Raw genomic sequence first — 17,891 nt, 5'->3', positions numbered from 1 at the left:
GGTGGAAAACCTTCTACTCGTAGAGTTTCTTTCCACAAATTGTTAGACTTTGAAATTCCCTCCCTATTTCCTGCTTCCCTAACTATAGAAGTTTAAATGTAATGTGAACACTGCTCAACTCCCCACAATTCGTTTTTTTTTTCTTTTTTTTTTTACATAGGAGTCGCTACTTATCAAGACCTGAAGGCCATTCGAGGATGAGGGTTAAAGAGTGTACAGTAGTCAATGAGACAATATCATCGTAGTAATCGTTAGTAGTGGAAATTTGGTAAATTGGATGACTTAAGGGGAACGGCTCATCAAGAACTTGTTTACATTGGACTTGAAGACAACCATATTATAGACAGCTGGAAAGTTCCACAGGTGTGCAGTTCTAAGAAAGAAGCTTTGTTCATGAAATCTACATTTAGGCTTAGACACAGATAAACAGTGAGGGAAGTTATTGATAGTGGTTTCAACTAGACGAGTGCTTTTTGTGAAAGTTTGGCGAGTGGGGGGGGACCATAGACAAGCACTTGCCATAAAAATAACATTAAAGCAGAGACAGGCTCGCAACATCCTTTCTGTGGGAAAGAAAAAAGAGCATCTTGAAGTTTGTTTTTCTGGCCTAATAAATATCATTTTCTTCAACTCCGAATATGTTGACGGCAGTTCATAATCAGCCTCCGAGCAGAGGATTAAAGATATCAGTATTTAGTTCCGTGAGTTGCTGTGATCTTTTTCTGGGTTGGGGATCTGTATGATAGTGGTTTGTTTCCAGGTTTTGGGGCCCTGTCGGTGGGGCATTAGAATACGCCGACTGCCCCCCTGCAGAGGGTAAAAGTCCCTCAATGGGGGTTCTGGATGTGACCTTAAACTATATCCAGTGGTGAGGCCCCAGCTTGTGGGCTTTGGGGAGTGTGGAGCCACCCTTTAATTACCATTGCTCCCAGGTCCACTCTGACCCGGAGTGGTAGTACCTGTTAGGGTCCCAACTATGGGTTAAATAGAAACCGACGTGAAAACAACAAATATATTCTATTAAAAAATATTTTCTTCAAAATCTTTGGATTCGGCATTAAATAACCCGAAAAGAGTTGATATGCCGTAAAACAAAAACAACCAACCAACCAACCAGGTTTTGGGGAGATTTCTAGTCACGCAAATGTTATTTTTGTCAAACTCGGGAATTTGGATGGAATTTCGAGCGGAACCCTTTATTTACTTCACGGGGGCAACGTGCTTTGTTCCATCAACCATGACTGAATAGAGGTCCAAAGTAATTCGCAATTGTATTTTTCGGTCGCCCACACTGAGGATTGAACCTTCAACCTTCAGGAGGATATCCTCTCCTTTCTTGTTTCTTATTTTCTTTTTCTTTTTTCGCAGAGCTGGTTGGCATCGAATCGAAATGTACAAATTATTTTCGGCGTTGAATTACCACACGATAACGTTTGATTATCGAGGTAAGTTTGATGATTTATGTCTTAAGATTGACCATTTTTGGTTTACATTTTTTTTTTTTTTTTTTTTTTTTTTTTTTTTTTTCTGGAAATTTTCTTTTTTACAAAGGGGTCACCACTTATCAAGGCCTGAAGGCCACTCCAGGATGAGAGTTGGTAAGCATATAATGGTCAATGGGACAATGTCGTAATAATTGTTATTAGGGGAAATTTTGTAAATTGGATCATCAAGAACTTGTTTATGTTGGACTTGAAGACGACCATATTGTAGTTAGCTGGAAAGCAAGCAAACGGAAGAGAGTTTGACAGGTGTGCAGTTCTAAGAAAGAAACTTTGTTCATGGAATCTACGTTTAGGTTTAGGCACAGATAAAGAGTGGGGGAAATTATTGATAGTGTTTTCAGCTAGACAAGTGTTTCTTGTGAAAGTTTTGTGAGGGGGGGGCATAGATTGGAGCTCAGACGAGCACTTGCCATGAAAATAACGATACAGCAGAGACAGGCTGGCAACATCTCTTCTGTAGGAAAGAGGTTGCAGGGAAGAGAAAAGGGATTCCCTTTTCTGCAACCTCTTTCTCTTTTCCTTTTGACGTTTCTGAATTTTTGAGATGAGGATTGGTTATTCGTATTATTTGGATTCTTTGCAATACTGTTCTCATCTTGAGTGTCATTTTCATAACATTTCGGTCGATGTAACCTCCGACCTTCTTCAGGTGTATCTTGTCGAACTCAGGAATTTGGACCGTATTTCCCCTAGTTCAACAAGATACACCTGAAGAAGGTTCAAGGCTTTATGGACAACTTTATCTTTAGTTGACCTTTTGACAACTAAATATTTTCGTTTACTAGCCAAATAGAAAAGTTACTAGCCAAGCCCACATGATTTTTGGAATATGACATCTTCGTTCCATGATGATTATGTACATCATAAAGTTCTGTTTTGTATTTTTTTAATAAGTGTAATTCTGAATATACAACAAATTTTAACTAAATATTTTAGAAAAGTTACTAGCCAAACCCACATGATTTTTGGAATATGACATCTTCGTTCCATGATGATTATGTACATCATAAAGTTCTGTTTTGTATTTTTTTAATAAGTGTAATTCTGAATATACAACAAATTTTAACTAAATATTTTAGAAAAGTTACTAGCCAAACCCACATGATTTTTGGAATATGACATCTTAGTTCTGTGACGAGTATGTACATTATAAAGATTTTTTCTGTATATTTTTAAATAAGTTTAATTCTAAATATACAACAAATTTTATGTTGATAGTTGAAGGTATAAACATTCTAATTTCTTCAGATATTTTTTAAACAGCCTTCGTTAAAAAAAAGAAGTATATCGTTCTATTAAACTTTTCTTGTTTAAATAATTGTTCGTTTTATATGAAAAAACAAAATTTGGAAAGATACTTTTCACTTTTTTTGGAAGATTGCCAGCGAAAGAAATAGCGTTTCATTATTTCTAGTCACCACTTTAAAAAATCACTCGCAAATGAGACTGTTTCGCTCGCAATGTAGAACTCTGAGGTTGGAAGTTACATCGACCGAAACGTTGTGAAAATCACACTCAAGATGAGGACAGTAGTTCGATGAATCCAAATAATATAAATTATTTTCCTTTGTTGCTATTAGTCATTGCATGTCATTGTCATATTGAAAATCGCTCCAGACATGGCATGAAGCCATGTGATATAAAGAGCTAACAAGAACACTAGATGATTATCACAAAAACAGAAGATATCTATCAACTTTCGTGTTTAAGACATCAAGGCTGTGAGCTGAAGGAAACCTAGCAGGTAGTGAGTTCTGAAGCTGTATTATAATGAGCTTTCAAAATTGAAGACCACTAAATTAATCGGACAAACGAGCTGAAACAAAGGAAGCAGAGGATAGGTCAAACAATGGGGTACAAGGGCTTGTAGTTCGTCAGACTATCCACCATTAAAATACTTGTAAGAAAGGCAGAGGGATGCAACATTTTTTTGATGGGACAGAGGTCGAAACTTAAATGACAGTTCAGACAACTGTTTTAAACTGTGCCAGGAGTGAGAGACTAGTATCAGATTCATTAGCCCAAATGTGACGGCAATACTCCATACATGGGCTAATAGTGGCCTTGTAGAGATACAGGATAGTTTCAGGCATAAGTAACTTCCTAGCACGGTAGAGAGAGCTCACTTTCTTCGCAGCAGCCTTGGCAATGCTCTTGATGTATCTGTTCCAACTCCTGTTCCCTGTGAACGTTAAGCCAAGGAGTTTAAACAAAGTACTTTCAAGTAATGTATCTTTAGCCATAGCTATTGGTGGTTGAGAAGGTTTCTTGTAATTATTAAAGGAAACGAGCTTAGTCTTGGCAGCATTGAACGTTATCATCCATTTTTGACCCCATTCCACTAAAGACTGGAGGTTTTCCGCCATTGCCTTGGATATGGGTTCATTCATTTTCCCCTTGTGCCTGTTATAAAGCTTGTCAGCAAATATACCCATCTCAGAGACAATTTAATCGAGGAGGTCATTTATGAATATCAGGAATAATAAAGATGCAAGTATCGCCCCCTGACGTACACCTACATTTATATCATTGTTTAGATGTACGGCCACTGAGGACAACCTGGATTCTTTTATTTAAGAAGGATTTAATTATGTTTAATATTCGTCCAGTAATACCATAGGATCTGATTTTCATGAGAAGACCATCATACTATACCCTGTTAAAGTCTTAGATATATCTAGAGCTACTGCCCTCCCCTCCCCTGCCTTTTCCAGTACATGGTATATACATTCAGAGATTACAGTTAGAATATCTGCAGTAGAGTTGGCTTGCACAAATCTATATTGATGGTCAGACAGAACTTTATTAACTGTATTAGAGCTTGATTAATTATGGACTCAAATATTTTGGTGAAAAGAGGGAGGAGTTTAATGGGCAATAATTTAATGGGTTCTTTCGCCAGAATTCTTGTAAACTCGTACCACAGAAGCAGTTTTCCAGCAATCGGGGAAGCATGATTCATTAAGGCATTTGTTGAAGAGTTTGGAACAACTTCAGCAGAGCATTTTTTTTTAATAGTACAGCCGAAATGAGATCAGGTGCACATGCTTTTAAAGTGTTAAGATTTTTATGATATCATGCACTGGATATGGGGTGCTTTTCAGATCATCTAATGTGGTTTCTGTCCGCAAAGGAGAATCAGGGAGGGACTGGTTTGCTGTTAGAGTTTGAGGCAAAAATTGAACTTTTACTTGGCAAGTAATAACAAAAAAAAGCAAAAATTAATCCTCAAAATTTTCCAAGACTTTCTGTCCTCGATCTGTAAGCTTTTCAGATCTGCTAAAAGTACCATTCAGCCGGCTTCAAATCAAAGAATTCTTGACACGCTTCCTTGACTTCATCAAATGAGTCAAAACAGCAGCGCTTCAGAAAGTGTTGCATTGAGCTCTGGTGAGTTTGTGCAAATCTTGATGCGACTTTTTGCAACAAAATCAAGTTGCTTCAAGTGTCAGTGAATTGTTGATTTGTCAATTCCAAGCTCATTAACCAATTCTCAAGTGCCTGATGAACGCGCAATGTCCAACCCAACTTGCAAGTGTCCATCACCTAACTTTAATGGCCGTCCTTAACGAGGTTTGTCTTCAAGACTCCTGTCACGAGAATCAAAACACTTGTACTGCTTTGAGATCGCCACATACGCAATTCTAACTTCACCTTTCACAATGCAAATCTCTTCTGCGGCTTTCCTGGTTTGTTGGGTTTAAATGTTGAAAGAAATGATGAAATGAAATATATATTAACAAAAAATGCAGAAACCTATCTTGGTTGAGTGGGAACTCCGCTCAACTAAGTAAGGTTAAGCCCCACTCCGTCTAAGTCTCAGGTCCAAACTGCTTGATCATAGGAACTGGTTACCGGGAGTTACGTCAGGAATAGCCCATCATCAGAATCTGTAGGAATGCCACCCCAACATTGTTGAAAGACAATTGTAACATAATACCCCATTGAGGAGTATTAGAACTACACTGAGGTAGCTTTGTATTCCTGGGTGACGCCAGATAACCCAAGGATTTAAGATAGAGAAGATAAATATATATATTTTATTTCATGTCAAAATAGATATTGTTTGAAAATCAGAGAAATATATTTTTACGGCTAAAAGTTGACAACAGGAAATTCACTTAGAACCTTGTCTGGCCTTAAATGAACCCAGGGTCAGATGTCAGAATTGACATCTATCTTTGAAAATCGTGAGAGGATTTCAGGTGTGGGAATGGTGCACACCCAGGGACCTGGGGCTTAGGATTTCGTGGAGATTTCGTGGTGAAATCTTATTGGCTGGGGAGAATTTCCACCCCATCCACATACCTTACTATATATACGACTGTCGTGCGAAAATTAGAGTGTGGAGAGTTGAGTCGCAGAGTGAGTGGAGAGTTTCAAAGCAGATTGCTTGTTGAATTCTGGGAGAACAGATTGTATAAACCCGCCATTCCCTGGACAGGCGCCCCCTCCCCACCTCATCTATCTGTCTGTCGCTGTCTGTGAAGAGAGTTGAGACTTTGAAAAGAACTTACAAAATCTGAATGAGAATTGTAAAAAGATTTTGTACATAATTTTGTGAAAATTAAGCTTTTGTAGATAAGACTACAATTGTTTGTCTTTCTTCCTGCCTGCCGCTTCGATATTCGCTTTCAGCATACCAGATTTATGTAACAACCTCCGAGGAGTCTATATTGGTTGAGTGGGAACTCCGCTCGATTAAGTAAGGTTAAGTCCCACTCTGTCTAAGTCTCAGGTCCAACTGCTTGATCGTAGGAACTGGTTACTGGAAGTTACGTCAGGAATAGCTCATCATCAGAATCTAGGAATGCCACCCCAACATGGTTGAAAGAGAATGCGGGTCTGTATTACTGTACACATAGATTCGAAAAAGTTGTCAAAAAAACAAATATATGACAAATAAATGTTATCACAAGCAAGATAAGTTACTTTTCTACCTAACTGGATATATTTTTTGTGTTTTTATTCAGTGTAACATGTTTATTCAGCTCGAAAAACATGCAGTGTTTACCGATGTATTGGAAAATTCAAAATGGCGGCCGACTCTCTCTCGGAGAGGGTAAGTTTCGGAAAAGGTATTATAAATAATAAACTAGACAAAATACTGTTAGAAATTCGCTCAATATATGTTACCGTGACATAAGTTGACATATATTCGGTTGTTTTTTAGTAGTGTTTCGTCTAGTTTATTATTTATAACATCTTTTCCCAAACTTACCGTGTTAAAGAGACAGTCGGGCGCCATTTTGAATTTTCCAATGCATCGGTAAACACTGCATGTTTTTCGAGCTGAATAAACATGTTACATTGAATAAAAACACAAAAAATATATCCAGTTAGGTAGAAAAGTAACTTATCTTGCCTTTGATAACATTTATTTGTTATATATTTGTTTTTTGACAATTTTTTCGAATCTATGTGTACAGTAATACAAACCCGACAATGCTTTCAGCAGTAACAAATCAAAACACGCAGCTCAATTTTATCAATAAGAATAGAAAGCTAAAAATCACTATAATGATATAAATACAAAAAAAAAACAATTGAAAATTGCATTAAAATATAGTTTTTTTTACAAGTGTTTACGAACTTGTGGGACAAACTAACATTTAAAATTTTGTTTTTAAGGTTATGCTGAATCTACGGGTGTTCCCTCAGAAGATGGAGTCGTTGAAGATGCACAGTTTTTATTCAGTTGGATTAAACAGCGAGTAAGCAGCGACACCCCAGTTATTTTATGGGGTCATTCGTTAGGAACAGGGTAAGAGTCTTAATTTTATCTGGGGGTGGACGGGGTTTCATTGTATCTTTGCATTCTACTATTTTTTTTTTAATGGAAATCACTCCAGACATGGCATGAAGCCATGTGATGTAAGGAGCTAACAAGCATCTTGATAAAATTATTCATGACAAGAAATGGAAGTATATAACAATTAAACAACCCTGATGTAAGCGTGACACAGGAAATAACACATGCTATCGTATTAATATATAATTTTATCAAGAATTTTTCAGAAGTTTTGGTTTTGCTCATGCCTGAAGGAACTCCAGTTATATATATATATATATATAAATAAAATATAATCTTAAAAAGATAGGATACAAGTTAGAAAAGCATTTCATCCAAGGCATGAAAATAGTTAAACAAAATGTTTTTACTATAGGCTTTAGAAATAAAGGTACAAGATTCAATTTGAAATTTATTTATCTTCAAAGTGCACTTTTATAAATTTTACAAAATAAGGTATGCAAATTTAATACCTTACTTTGTAAAATGTATAAAAGTGCACTTTGAAGATAAATAAATTTCAAATTGAATCTTGTACCTTTATTTTTAAAGCCTATAGTAAAAACATTTTGTTTAACAATTTTCATGCCTTGCATGAAATGCTTTTCTAACTTGTATCGTATCTTTTTAAGATTATATTTTATTTAATTTATTAATTTGGATTTAAAAAAAGATGAATGTGATTTTGTATGTATTTATAAAAACTCTCCTACTCTCTATTTCAGATTGTATTTCTCCTCACACCACAACTCATTTTTGCAACCCCCTCTTTGTATTATTACAAGTCTGAATATTCTGTTTCAGTTTGTAATTCTCCTCACTCCACAACCCTTTTTTGCAACTCTCTCTTTGTCATACTGTCTGAATAATAAGAAAATCTGATTTTTTTTAACAAAAACTTTAAAATAACTTTTTTAGATTAATTTTTTTAAAACTTCTTTCAGAATAGAAAATCTTTACAATTTAATAAGGAACATATTTCAAATAGGTTTCATCAAAAATATTCAGTAGATAACGAAAAAAATAGAGATGAAAATTTCAAAAGGAGTGTATACCTGGTTACGCTCAATAGTAGTCCTCGCTAGTGAAAAAACTTTGTTATTCTTCAAAACATTTTGTGTCCTGCGCTTTCGCGCGAGGACTAATATATATATATATACACACACACACATATACATACATATTTTTTTTCATAAGTTTTTATTTCGATTTCGATTCCAGCTAATGCACTCAAGTCGTATGGATATATTTTTTTTATTTTTGAAATCACGACTTTATAATATATAAAAATCAATAGAACCTTAACTCTATGATAATATATACGAAATCTGCAAGAATTAAAATATCATATTTAAGCATACTTTCTGACCGGGCTTTGCCGGGCATCACTGCTAGCTTAGATAAATACTTTTGCAGTTTTAACAAAAGAGCTACAATAATATCAGAGCGTCTCCGTTTACACTGAACATCAATATTCAATAATGGACCAATTGAAGTAAGTATAAAGAAAATAAAATTATTGAAAACATTTCGCTAACAAAAAAAAACCTCTGCCTGCCCTAACACATTTGCCAAGTGCATATAAAGTTTTAGGCTTTCAAATAAGATACATATTTGTTATATTATTATTAAATATCTCACACTCTTTCTTTATCTATAGATTAAAAAAAACAATTTGTTTTTGTTTCACAGGGTTGCTACACAACTAGCCAAAAATTTATGTAACCAAGGTAAGTTTCTTTAACCATAATCAACAATATATATATATATATATATATATATATAATTATTTCACACCTTGACAATGTTGTCGCAGCTCACAAGAGCCATGACACAGCCAACAAACCGGAAGTCTTAGATGAGTTTCGCCCTCATTTTGGGCTCATCAGTTAGACACACCGAACTCGGGATTTGAAACCTAAGCCACTTGCATGCAAGGCGAGCACTCTACCAACTGAGCAAACACACCGCACACGCAAGGAAACCTATCAACTGGACTTTTGTATAATTTTATTTATTTTAATAAAATCGATAATATATTACCTCACTTTGGTATAAGTAAATTCATAGTTATTAAACTAAACTTTTCTTGAAGTTTCATTTATAATTTATACGTATGCCCGTATATGTACTTATATATTTCAACTTTTTGAATTAATTAAAATATACGGCACAATCGCGTTGGCACATCGGTTCCCGTTAGAACATCGAAGTTTCACAACGTTAAACTTGGTCAGTACTAAAATCGGTGATCATTTAAGAATTCCAGGTACTCTATGTGCTCTCCGCTTATCTCGGCATTGACACAAACTGTTGCGAAACCCGACAGTGAATTGGACTTACCCTGTACCGAACAAGAGATATGATCATCGCAACCAACTATAACCCAAGCTGACATCTCACAAGTAGGAATTTTTATACTCGTAAAGACAAGACAATCACGACATGCTAACCTAGTGAGTAATCAGTAATAGAATCTTCGCATGAGGGGGCAAAACTTTTTATTGGCTGTCATTGCTTTTGTGAGCTGCGACATTGTCTGGCTGTAGAAATGCTCATATTCTCGCACATTCTGCTACTATCATAATCTTTCTTATCTATATATATATAAAAGCGAAAATCTATGTATGTGTGTTCGCTTTTTCTGTATGTCTATATATACTAGCAAAAGTACCCGTCGTTGACTGGGTTCAAAAACAGCCTACAGAAAATGGACTCTGATTTATGAAAGTACGATAGGTTATGAAAAGGAAGGGTTGTAAAGAGATAGCTTCGAATTTGGGGGCATCAAAACCAAAGCAAAATATGATGAAAGTAAAAATAAAATAGATAAACCCCATAATTTATTATACCATACCTGTTCACACTCAAACACTTATTACAATATTCTGTGGATCTATATTAAAAAAAACTTATTAAACTTTGTGACATATTTCCATTCTATGGAGGTCATCTAAACTTCAATTTAGGTGAATTACTTATTTAAATGCATTTGCTGTAAATGTCTATAAGAGAAAATTAAGTTAAAGATTACCGGGCATGGGTTGGATAGTTATAAAATATGCAATGAAATTCAGTTCATGGATATAGGTGGTAGTAGTAGTAGTAAAAGATGAATGTGTGTGTGTCTGGTCACTATATGGTTGACTATTTTAAAAAACCGATTGCATATAATGATAGAAGATCTATCGAGACACAGGAATGAATATGTTTGATCTGGCAGAACGGTGGTTCATTAAAATTGTAGGGTCTGTGTTCGCACCTGATCCACAAAGTATGGAAATAGAAAATTTAAAGATTAAAAAAAAAAAGTTTACAAGTGTATTTGATATAGATGTACATAATAATAGTTTGATAAGTATGTTTTAACTTAAATAGGGATGGTATAATAAAATTGTGGGGTCTGCGTTCGCGCCTGGCCTCCATAGAATGGAAATAGGCACAAACTTTAATAAAGACTTTTCATATCTATCTGCGTAAGTATACTTTGATAATTATGTTTCAGTTTGAAGAAATATGGTATAATAAAATTATGGGATGTTCGTTCGCACCTGACCTCAATAGAATGGAAATATGTGAAAAAGTTTAACAAGGTTTTTTAATATAGATCCACAGAATATTGTGATAAGTGTTTCAGTGTGAACAGGTATGGTATAATAAATTATGGGGTTTATCTATTTTATTTTTACTTTCATCATATTTTGCTTTAGTTTGGATACCCCCAAATTCAAAGCTATCTCTTTACAACCTTTCCTTTTCATAACCTATCATACTTTCATAAATCAGAGTCCATTTTCTGTAGGCTATTTTTGAACCCAGTCAATGACTAGTACTTTTGCTAGTATATATATATATATATATAATTTTTCAGTAGAAAGGTATCCAAAAATTGAAAATAATTGAATTTTAACAAGGGTCGTTGAGAGTGCTCAAGCGTAAGAGAGCAAGATATATATTTAATATTTTTTTATGTAAATAGTCATATCTTGCTACGATGTGCTGATTGTTTCAATCCTATTAGATATCATCAGGCAAGAAAAATTAAGGTACAAAAACTGAAAAGGTTTAACGCCTTTTCAAATTTTGAATGGCGATGGATGAAATTTGAGTTCTTATGAGAACATGTTAATTCGAGACTCCTTACTAATTCCTCAACCTTAAACTGCCCCCTTCTCTTAACAGAAACTGAATCTTTAGAATTTTCAGTCTACAGACTCAAGAGTTGATATAAGGAGTATTCAGATTTGGGAAAATCTTTTAAGCGGTTTTTGACCAGAAATTTGGCTTTCAAGGGTTCAGAGTTCATTGATTTCACCTTTGAAAACTCTACCAAACTCCTCCGCCAATTTTGGGTCTAAACACTTGAAATTTTAGATGTAGGTTACTTGGATATGGGTTAAATTTTTTAATTTGATTTGAGCCCAAAACAAATGTTAAGGGGTCAAAATTGGAGTCAAAGTAAAAAAAAAAAAAAAATTGACCTCTGCGGTCACTACTAAATTACTCAGCTAATTTTTGGTCTTAACATTTGAAATTTAACAAAGTGTATTCAGACATAGAGCAAGCCTTTTAATCAGTTTTTTGACTGGAAATTTGGCTGCCAAGTTTAAGAGATTTGACCTTTGTGGTCTGTAGCAGACTATTCAGCCAATTTTGTATTTAAACATTTGAAATTTTACATAAAGCTTTTTAATCAGTTTTGGGGGAAAAAATTTGGCTGCCAACAGGTCAAAGTTGAAAGAGTTGACCTTTGCAGACTCTACCAAACTCGTTTGCCCATTTTGGGTCTAAACACTTGAAATATTAGATGTAGGTTCCTTGAACATGGATCAAACTTAACTTGATTTGAGCCCAAAACAAATGTTAAGGGATCAAAATTGGAGTCAACGTTAACAAAAATTTAATCCGAGTTAATTTTTGGTCTAAACATTTGAAATTTTACATAAATTTTACATTCAGACATAGAGCAAGCTTTTTAATCGGTTTTTGGTTGAGAATTTGGCTACCAAAGGGTTAAAGTTCAAAAGATTTGACCTTTGTGGTCTCTAGCAAACTATTCAGCCAATTTTGGGTCTAAACACTTGAAATTTTAGATGTAGGTTACCTGAACATGTCAAACTTTTTAATATATATATATATATATATATATATATATATATACGAGTAAACAGTAAATAAAACATGTTAAAAAAACACTTTGAAATGAGTTAAAAACATATTTAATCTGAAAAGGAAACACTAGATAAGTGGATAGTCCTTAATTCGCGGAGTTTTGAAGAAATACTTTCCTTCTCATCAGAGGGTAGGAAATAGCAAAATGCGGGATCGGATTTTGCATGCAGAAGTATTTGACTCAAATTAAAATATCTTAAGGCCTTGGGGACTTTTAGGGCTAAATGGTGATGGGGGGCAATGCTGAAATTAGTCCTTTTTTTTTTTTTTTTTTTTTTTTTTTTAAATGCCTCATTCACTTTGCACTCACAGGGGACAATGTTGTTTTTATTGGAATATTTATAATATACTTTAATTTTACCACCTTGGATCATTTTGGTAAATTTACTTGTAATTTATATATATATATATATATATGTACATGAAATTATGAACAGTACATAGGGCCTGAACGAAGATGGGCTGAACTGCTAGAAAGAAATGTAAACAGTTTACAGAAAAAAATAAGCTTACAAAGAAATTGATCAAAAGAAATCATTGTTGCATTGAAAAACTTATTTAAATGAAGGAAAATAAAATAAAATCCGCTTCGTTTGGTTTGAAGCGAACGCAAAGTCATGCATCAGTAAATATGTGAACATAAATCGTTTTGAAAAAAAAAAACAACAACCATGACACTCAAATAAAATCAAGAATGCATTTATCATTCACTACTTTTGAGATGAGGATTCATAATTTTGATTGTTTGGAATCTTCTAGAGGTTGAGGGTTCAATCCTCATTGTGGGCGGCACTCAAAAATACAATTGCAAATTACTTGAGCTTTGTACTCGGCCATGGCTGAAAGAACGATAGCATACTACCTTGTGGAGTCAATAAGGGGTAACGTGCAGATTTCTGAGTTCCACAGAAAGATTCGCAAGCTTGACAAGATACACCTGAAGAAGGTCGGAGGTTGCATTAAATGAAATGTTGTGAACATAATGCTCAGAATAAGTGTCCGAAGAATCCAAATATTCAAATACCGCTCTAATTTTTGGCCCCCCCCCCCCCCCGACAAAAGAAAAATTAACCCTTGTCTGTTTGTCTGTCTGCACTTTTCTCAATAACTATGCCTTGGAATTTGTTGAAATTTTGCACAAACATTAAACATGATAGTAGTAAAAAAAAGCAACAGAACGGATTTTCCGGGAAAACTCTGGTTGGCCCCACCCCCTCCCCAGGGATGCCTTCCAGGTACAAAATGGCTAAAATTGACACTTTTGTGCTTCTTAAAAAAAATTGATGCCTTGGATTTTTATAACACTTTCTGAAATGTTGTAACTGACTGATTTCTGTATAATTTTGTTTGTCTATACTTTGCGATAACTCTTGCATGTTCTCCAGGGACTCTTTTAGGGCTAAAAAAAACACGCCATTTTGGGGACTATTTTATCATATTTGTCCCAAATTTTCTGTGTATGTCTATTAAGCAGTTTTGCATAGTGCTGAACTCAAATTAAAATGTTAAGGCCTTGAGAGTTTTAGGGCTAAATGGTGGTGGGGGGCAATGCTGAACATAGTCCTTTTTTTTTTTTTAATGCCTCATTCACTTTGCACTCACAGGGGACATAATGTGTTTATATTTTTATATTAAAACCAATTCATAATGTGTATATATTTTTATATTAAAACCAATGCATAATGTGTTTATATTTTTATATTAAAACCAATACAAAATGTGTATATATTTTTATATTAAAACCAATACATAATGTGTATATATTTTTATATTAAAACCAATACATAATGTGTATATATTTTAATATTAAAACCAATACGTAATGTGTATATATTTTAATATTAAAACCAATTCATAATGTGTATATATTTTTATATTAAAACCAATTCATAATGTGTATATATTTTTATATTAAAACCAATACATAATGTGTATATATTTTTATATTAAAACCAATACATAATGTGTATATATTTTTATATTAAAACCAATACATAATGTGTATATATTTTTATATTAAAACCAATTCATAATGTGTATATATTTTTATATTAAAACCAATTCATAATGTGTATATATTTTTATATTAAAACCAATTCATAATGTGTATATATTTTTATATTAAAACCAATTCATAATGTGTATATATTTTTATATTAAAACCAATTCATAATGTGTATATATTTTAATATTAAAACCAATTCATAATGTGTATATATTTTAATATTAAAACCAATTCATAATGTGTTTATATTTTTATATTAAAACCAATTCATAATGTGTATATATTTTTATATTAAAACCTAATACAATACAATAATCAATAAAAATCAAATATATCCTTAGACCAGCGTTTCCCAACCGTTTTTGGCAAACACCCCCTTAGGACACTTTGATACCTACTACCGCATCCTCCCTACATGCATCCCTACATAATAATGTTAGTAGTAGTAGGACATAATTAACGTGAAAATAATTCAATATTCATGAAAGTTTATTCAACAAAATTCTACACTGTCAATCGAATGGAAACAATAACAACTATAAATCAAGTGAGTCAATTGATATATCATACAATGCTAATACAATAATCAATAAAAATTGCTAATACAATAATCAATAAAAATTGCTAATACAATAATCAATAAAAATTGCTAATACAATAATCAATAAAAATTGCTAATACAATAATCAAAAAAATTTGCTAATACAATAATCAAAACAATTTGCTAATACAATAATCAATAAAAATTGCTAATACAATAATCAATAAAAAATTGCTAATACAATAATCAATAAAAAATTGCTAATACAATAATCAATAAAAAATTGCTAATACAATAATCAATAAAAAATTGCTAATACAATAATCAATAAAAAATTGCTAATACAATAATCAATAAAAAATTGCTAATACAATAATCAATAAAAATTGCTAATACAATAATCAATAAAAATTGCTAATACAATAATCAATAAAAATTGCTAATACAATAATCAATAAAAATTGCTAATACAATAATCAATAAAAATTGCTAATACAATAATCAATAAAAATTGCTAATACAATAATCAATAAAAATTGCTAATACAATAATCAATAAAAATTGCTAATACAATAATCAATAAAAATTGCTAATACAATAATCAATAAAAATTGCTAATACAATAATCAATAAAAATTGCTAATACAATAATCAATAAAAATTGCTAATACAATAATCAATAAAAATTGCTAATACAATAATCAATAAAAATTGCTAATACAATAATCAATAAAAATTGCTAATACAATAATCAATAAAAATTGCTAATACAATAATCAATAAAAATTGCTAATACAATAATCAATAAAAATTGCTAATACAATAATCAATAAAAATTGCTAATACAATAATCAATAAAAATTGCTAATACAATAATCAATAAAAATTGCTAATACAATAATCAATAAAAATTGCTAATACAATAATCAATAAAAATTGCTAATACAATAATCAATAAAAAATTGCTAATACAATAATCAATAAAAAATTGCTAATACAATAATCAATAAAAAATTGCTAATACAATAATCAATAAAAAATTGCTAATACAATAATCAATAAAAAATTGCTAATACAATAATCAATAAAAAATTGCTAATACGATAATCAATAAAAAATTGCTAATACGATAATCAATAAAAAATTGCTAATACGATAATCAATAAAAATTGCTAATACGATAATCAATAAAAATTGCTAATACGATAATCAATAAAAATTGCTAATACAATAATCAATAAAAATTGCTAATACAATAATCAATAAAAATTGCTAATACAATAATCAATAAAAATTGCTAATACAATAATCAAAAAAAATTGTGAATAAAATAATCAATGAAAATTGCTAATACAATAATCAATGAAAATTGCTAATACAATAATCAAAAAAAATTGTGAATAAAATAATCAAAAAAAATTGTGAATAAAATAATCAAAAAATATTGCTAATACAATAATCAATAAAAATTGTGAATAAAATAATCAAAAAAAATTGTGAATAAAATAATCAATAAAAAATTGCTAATACAATAATCAATAAAAATTGCTAATACAATAATCAATAAAAAATTGCTAATACAATAATCAATAAAAAATTGCTAATACAATAATCAATAAAAAATTGCTAATACAATAATCAATAAAAAATTGCTAATACAATAATCAATAAAAAATTGCTAATACAATAATCAATAAAAAATTGCTAATACAATAATCAATAAAAAATTGCTAATACAATAATCAATAAAAAATTGCTAATACAATAATCAATAAAAAATTGCTAATACAATAATCAATAAAAAATTGCTAATACAATAATCAATAAAAAATTGCTAATACGATAATCAATAAAAATTGCTAATACGATAATCAATAAAAATTGCTAATACGATAATCAATAAAAATTGCTAATACAATAATCAATAAAAATTGCTAATACAATAATCAATAAAAATTGCTAATACAATAATCAAAAAAAATTGTGAATAAAATAATCAATGAAAATTGCTAATACAATAATCAATGAAAATTGCTAATACAATAATCAAAAAAAATTGTGAATAAAATAATCAATAAAAATTGCTAATACAATAATCAAAAAAAATTGTGAATAAAATAATCAATAAAAATTGCTAATACAATAATCAAAAAAAATTGTGAATAAAATAATCAATAAAAATTGCTAATACAATAATCAAAAAAAATTGTGAATAAAATAATCAATAAAAATTGCTAATACAATAATCAAAAAAAATTGTGAATAAAATAATCAATGAAAATTGCTAATACAATAATCAATGAAAATTGCTAATACAATAATCAATAAAAATTGCTAATACAATAATCAAAAAAAATTGTGAATAAAATAATCAATAAAAATTGCTAATACAATAATCAAAAAAAATTGTGAATAAAATAATCAAAAAAATTGCTAATACAATAATCAAAAAAAATTGTGAATAAAATAATCAATAAAAATTGCTAATACAATAATCAAAAAAAATTGTGAATAAAATAATCAATAAAAATTGCTAATACAATAATCAAAAAAAATTGTGAATAAAATAATCAAAAAATATTGCTAATACAATAATCAAAAAAAATTGTGAATAAAATAATCAAAAAAAATTGTGAATAAAATAATCAATAAAAAATTGCTAATACAATAATCAATAAAAATTGCTAATACAACAATCAATAAAAATTGCTAATACAATAATCAATAAAAATTGCTAATACAATAATCAATAAAAATTGCTAATACAATAATCAATAAAAATTGCTAATACAATAATCAATAAAAATTGCTAATACAATAATCAAAAAAAATTGCTAATACAATAATCAAAAAAAATTGCTAATACAATAATCAAAA

At 30.9% G+C, this 17,891-nt stretch overlaps 1 protein-coding gene across 1 annotated transcript in view; it reads left to right on the top strand.

The window, feature by feature from the left end:
* The window catches only part of LOC145260675 (lysophosphatidylserine lipase ABHD12-like), a 121,923-nt gene that overhangs the window by 71,003 nt on the left and 33,029 nt on the right, over positions 1-17,891 (top strand). Inside the window, exons 6-8 of the mRNA XM_080119032.1 lie at positions 1,369-1,445; positions 7,137-7,269; positions 8,989-9,026. Of these exons, the coding sequence (XP_079975158.1) occupies positions 1,369-1,445; positions 7,137-7,269; positions 8,989-9,026 (248 nt within the window). The remainder of the gene's footprint in view (positions 1-1,368; positions 1,446-7,136; positions 7,270-8,988; positions 9,027-17,891) is intronic.

This window comes from Euprymna scolopes, chromosome 36 (genome assembly GCF_053919585.1).
Source record: "Euprymna scolopes isolate OS-2025 chromosome 36, ASM5391958v1, whole genome shotgun sequence".
NCBI lineage: Eukaryota > Metazoa > Mollusca > Cephalopoda > Sepiida > Sepiolidae > Euprymna > Euprymna scolopes.
Note: the sequence above shows the minus strand (reverse complement) of the source record. Positions and strands in the feature narration are given on the sequence as shown.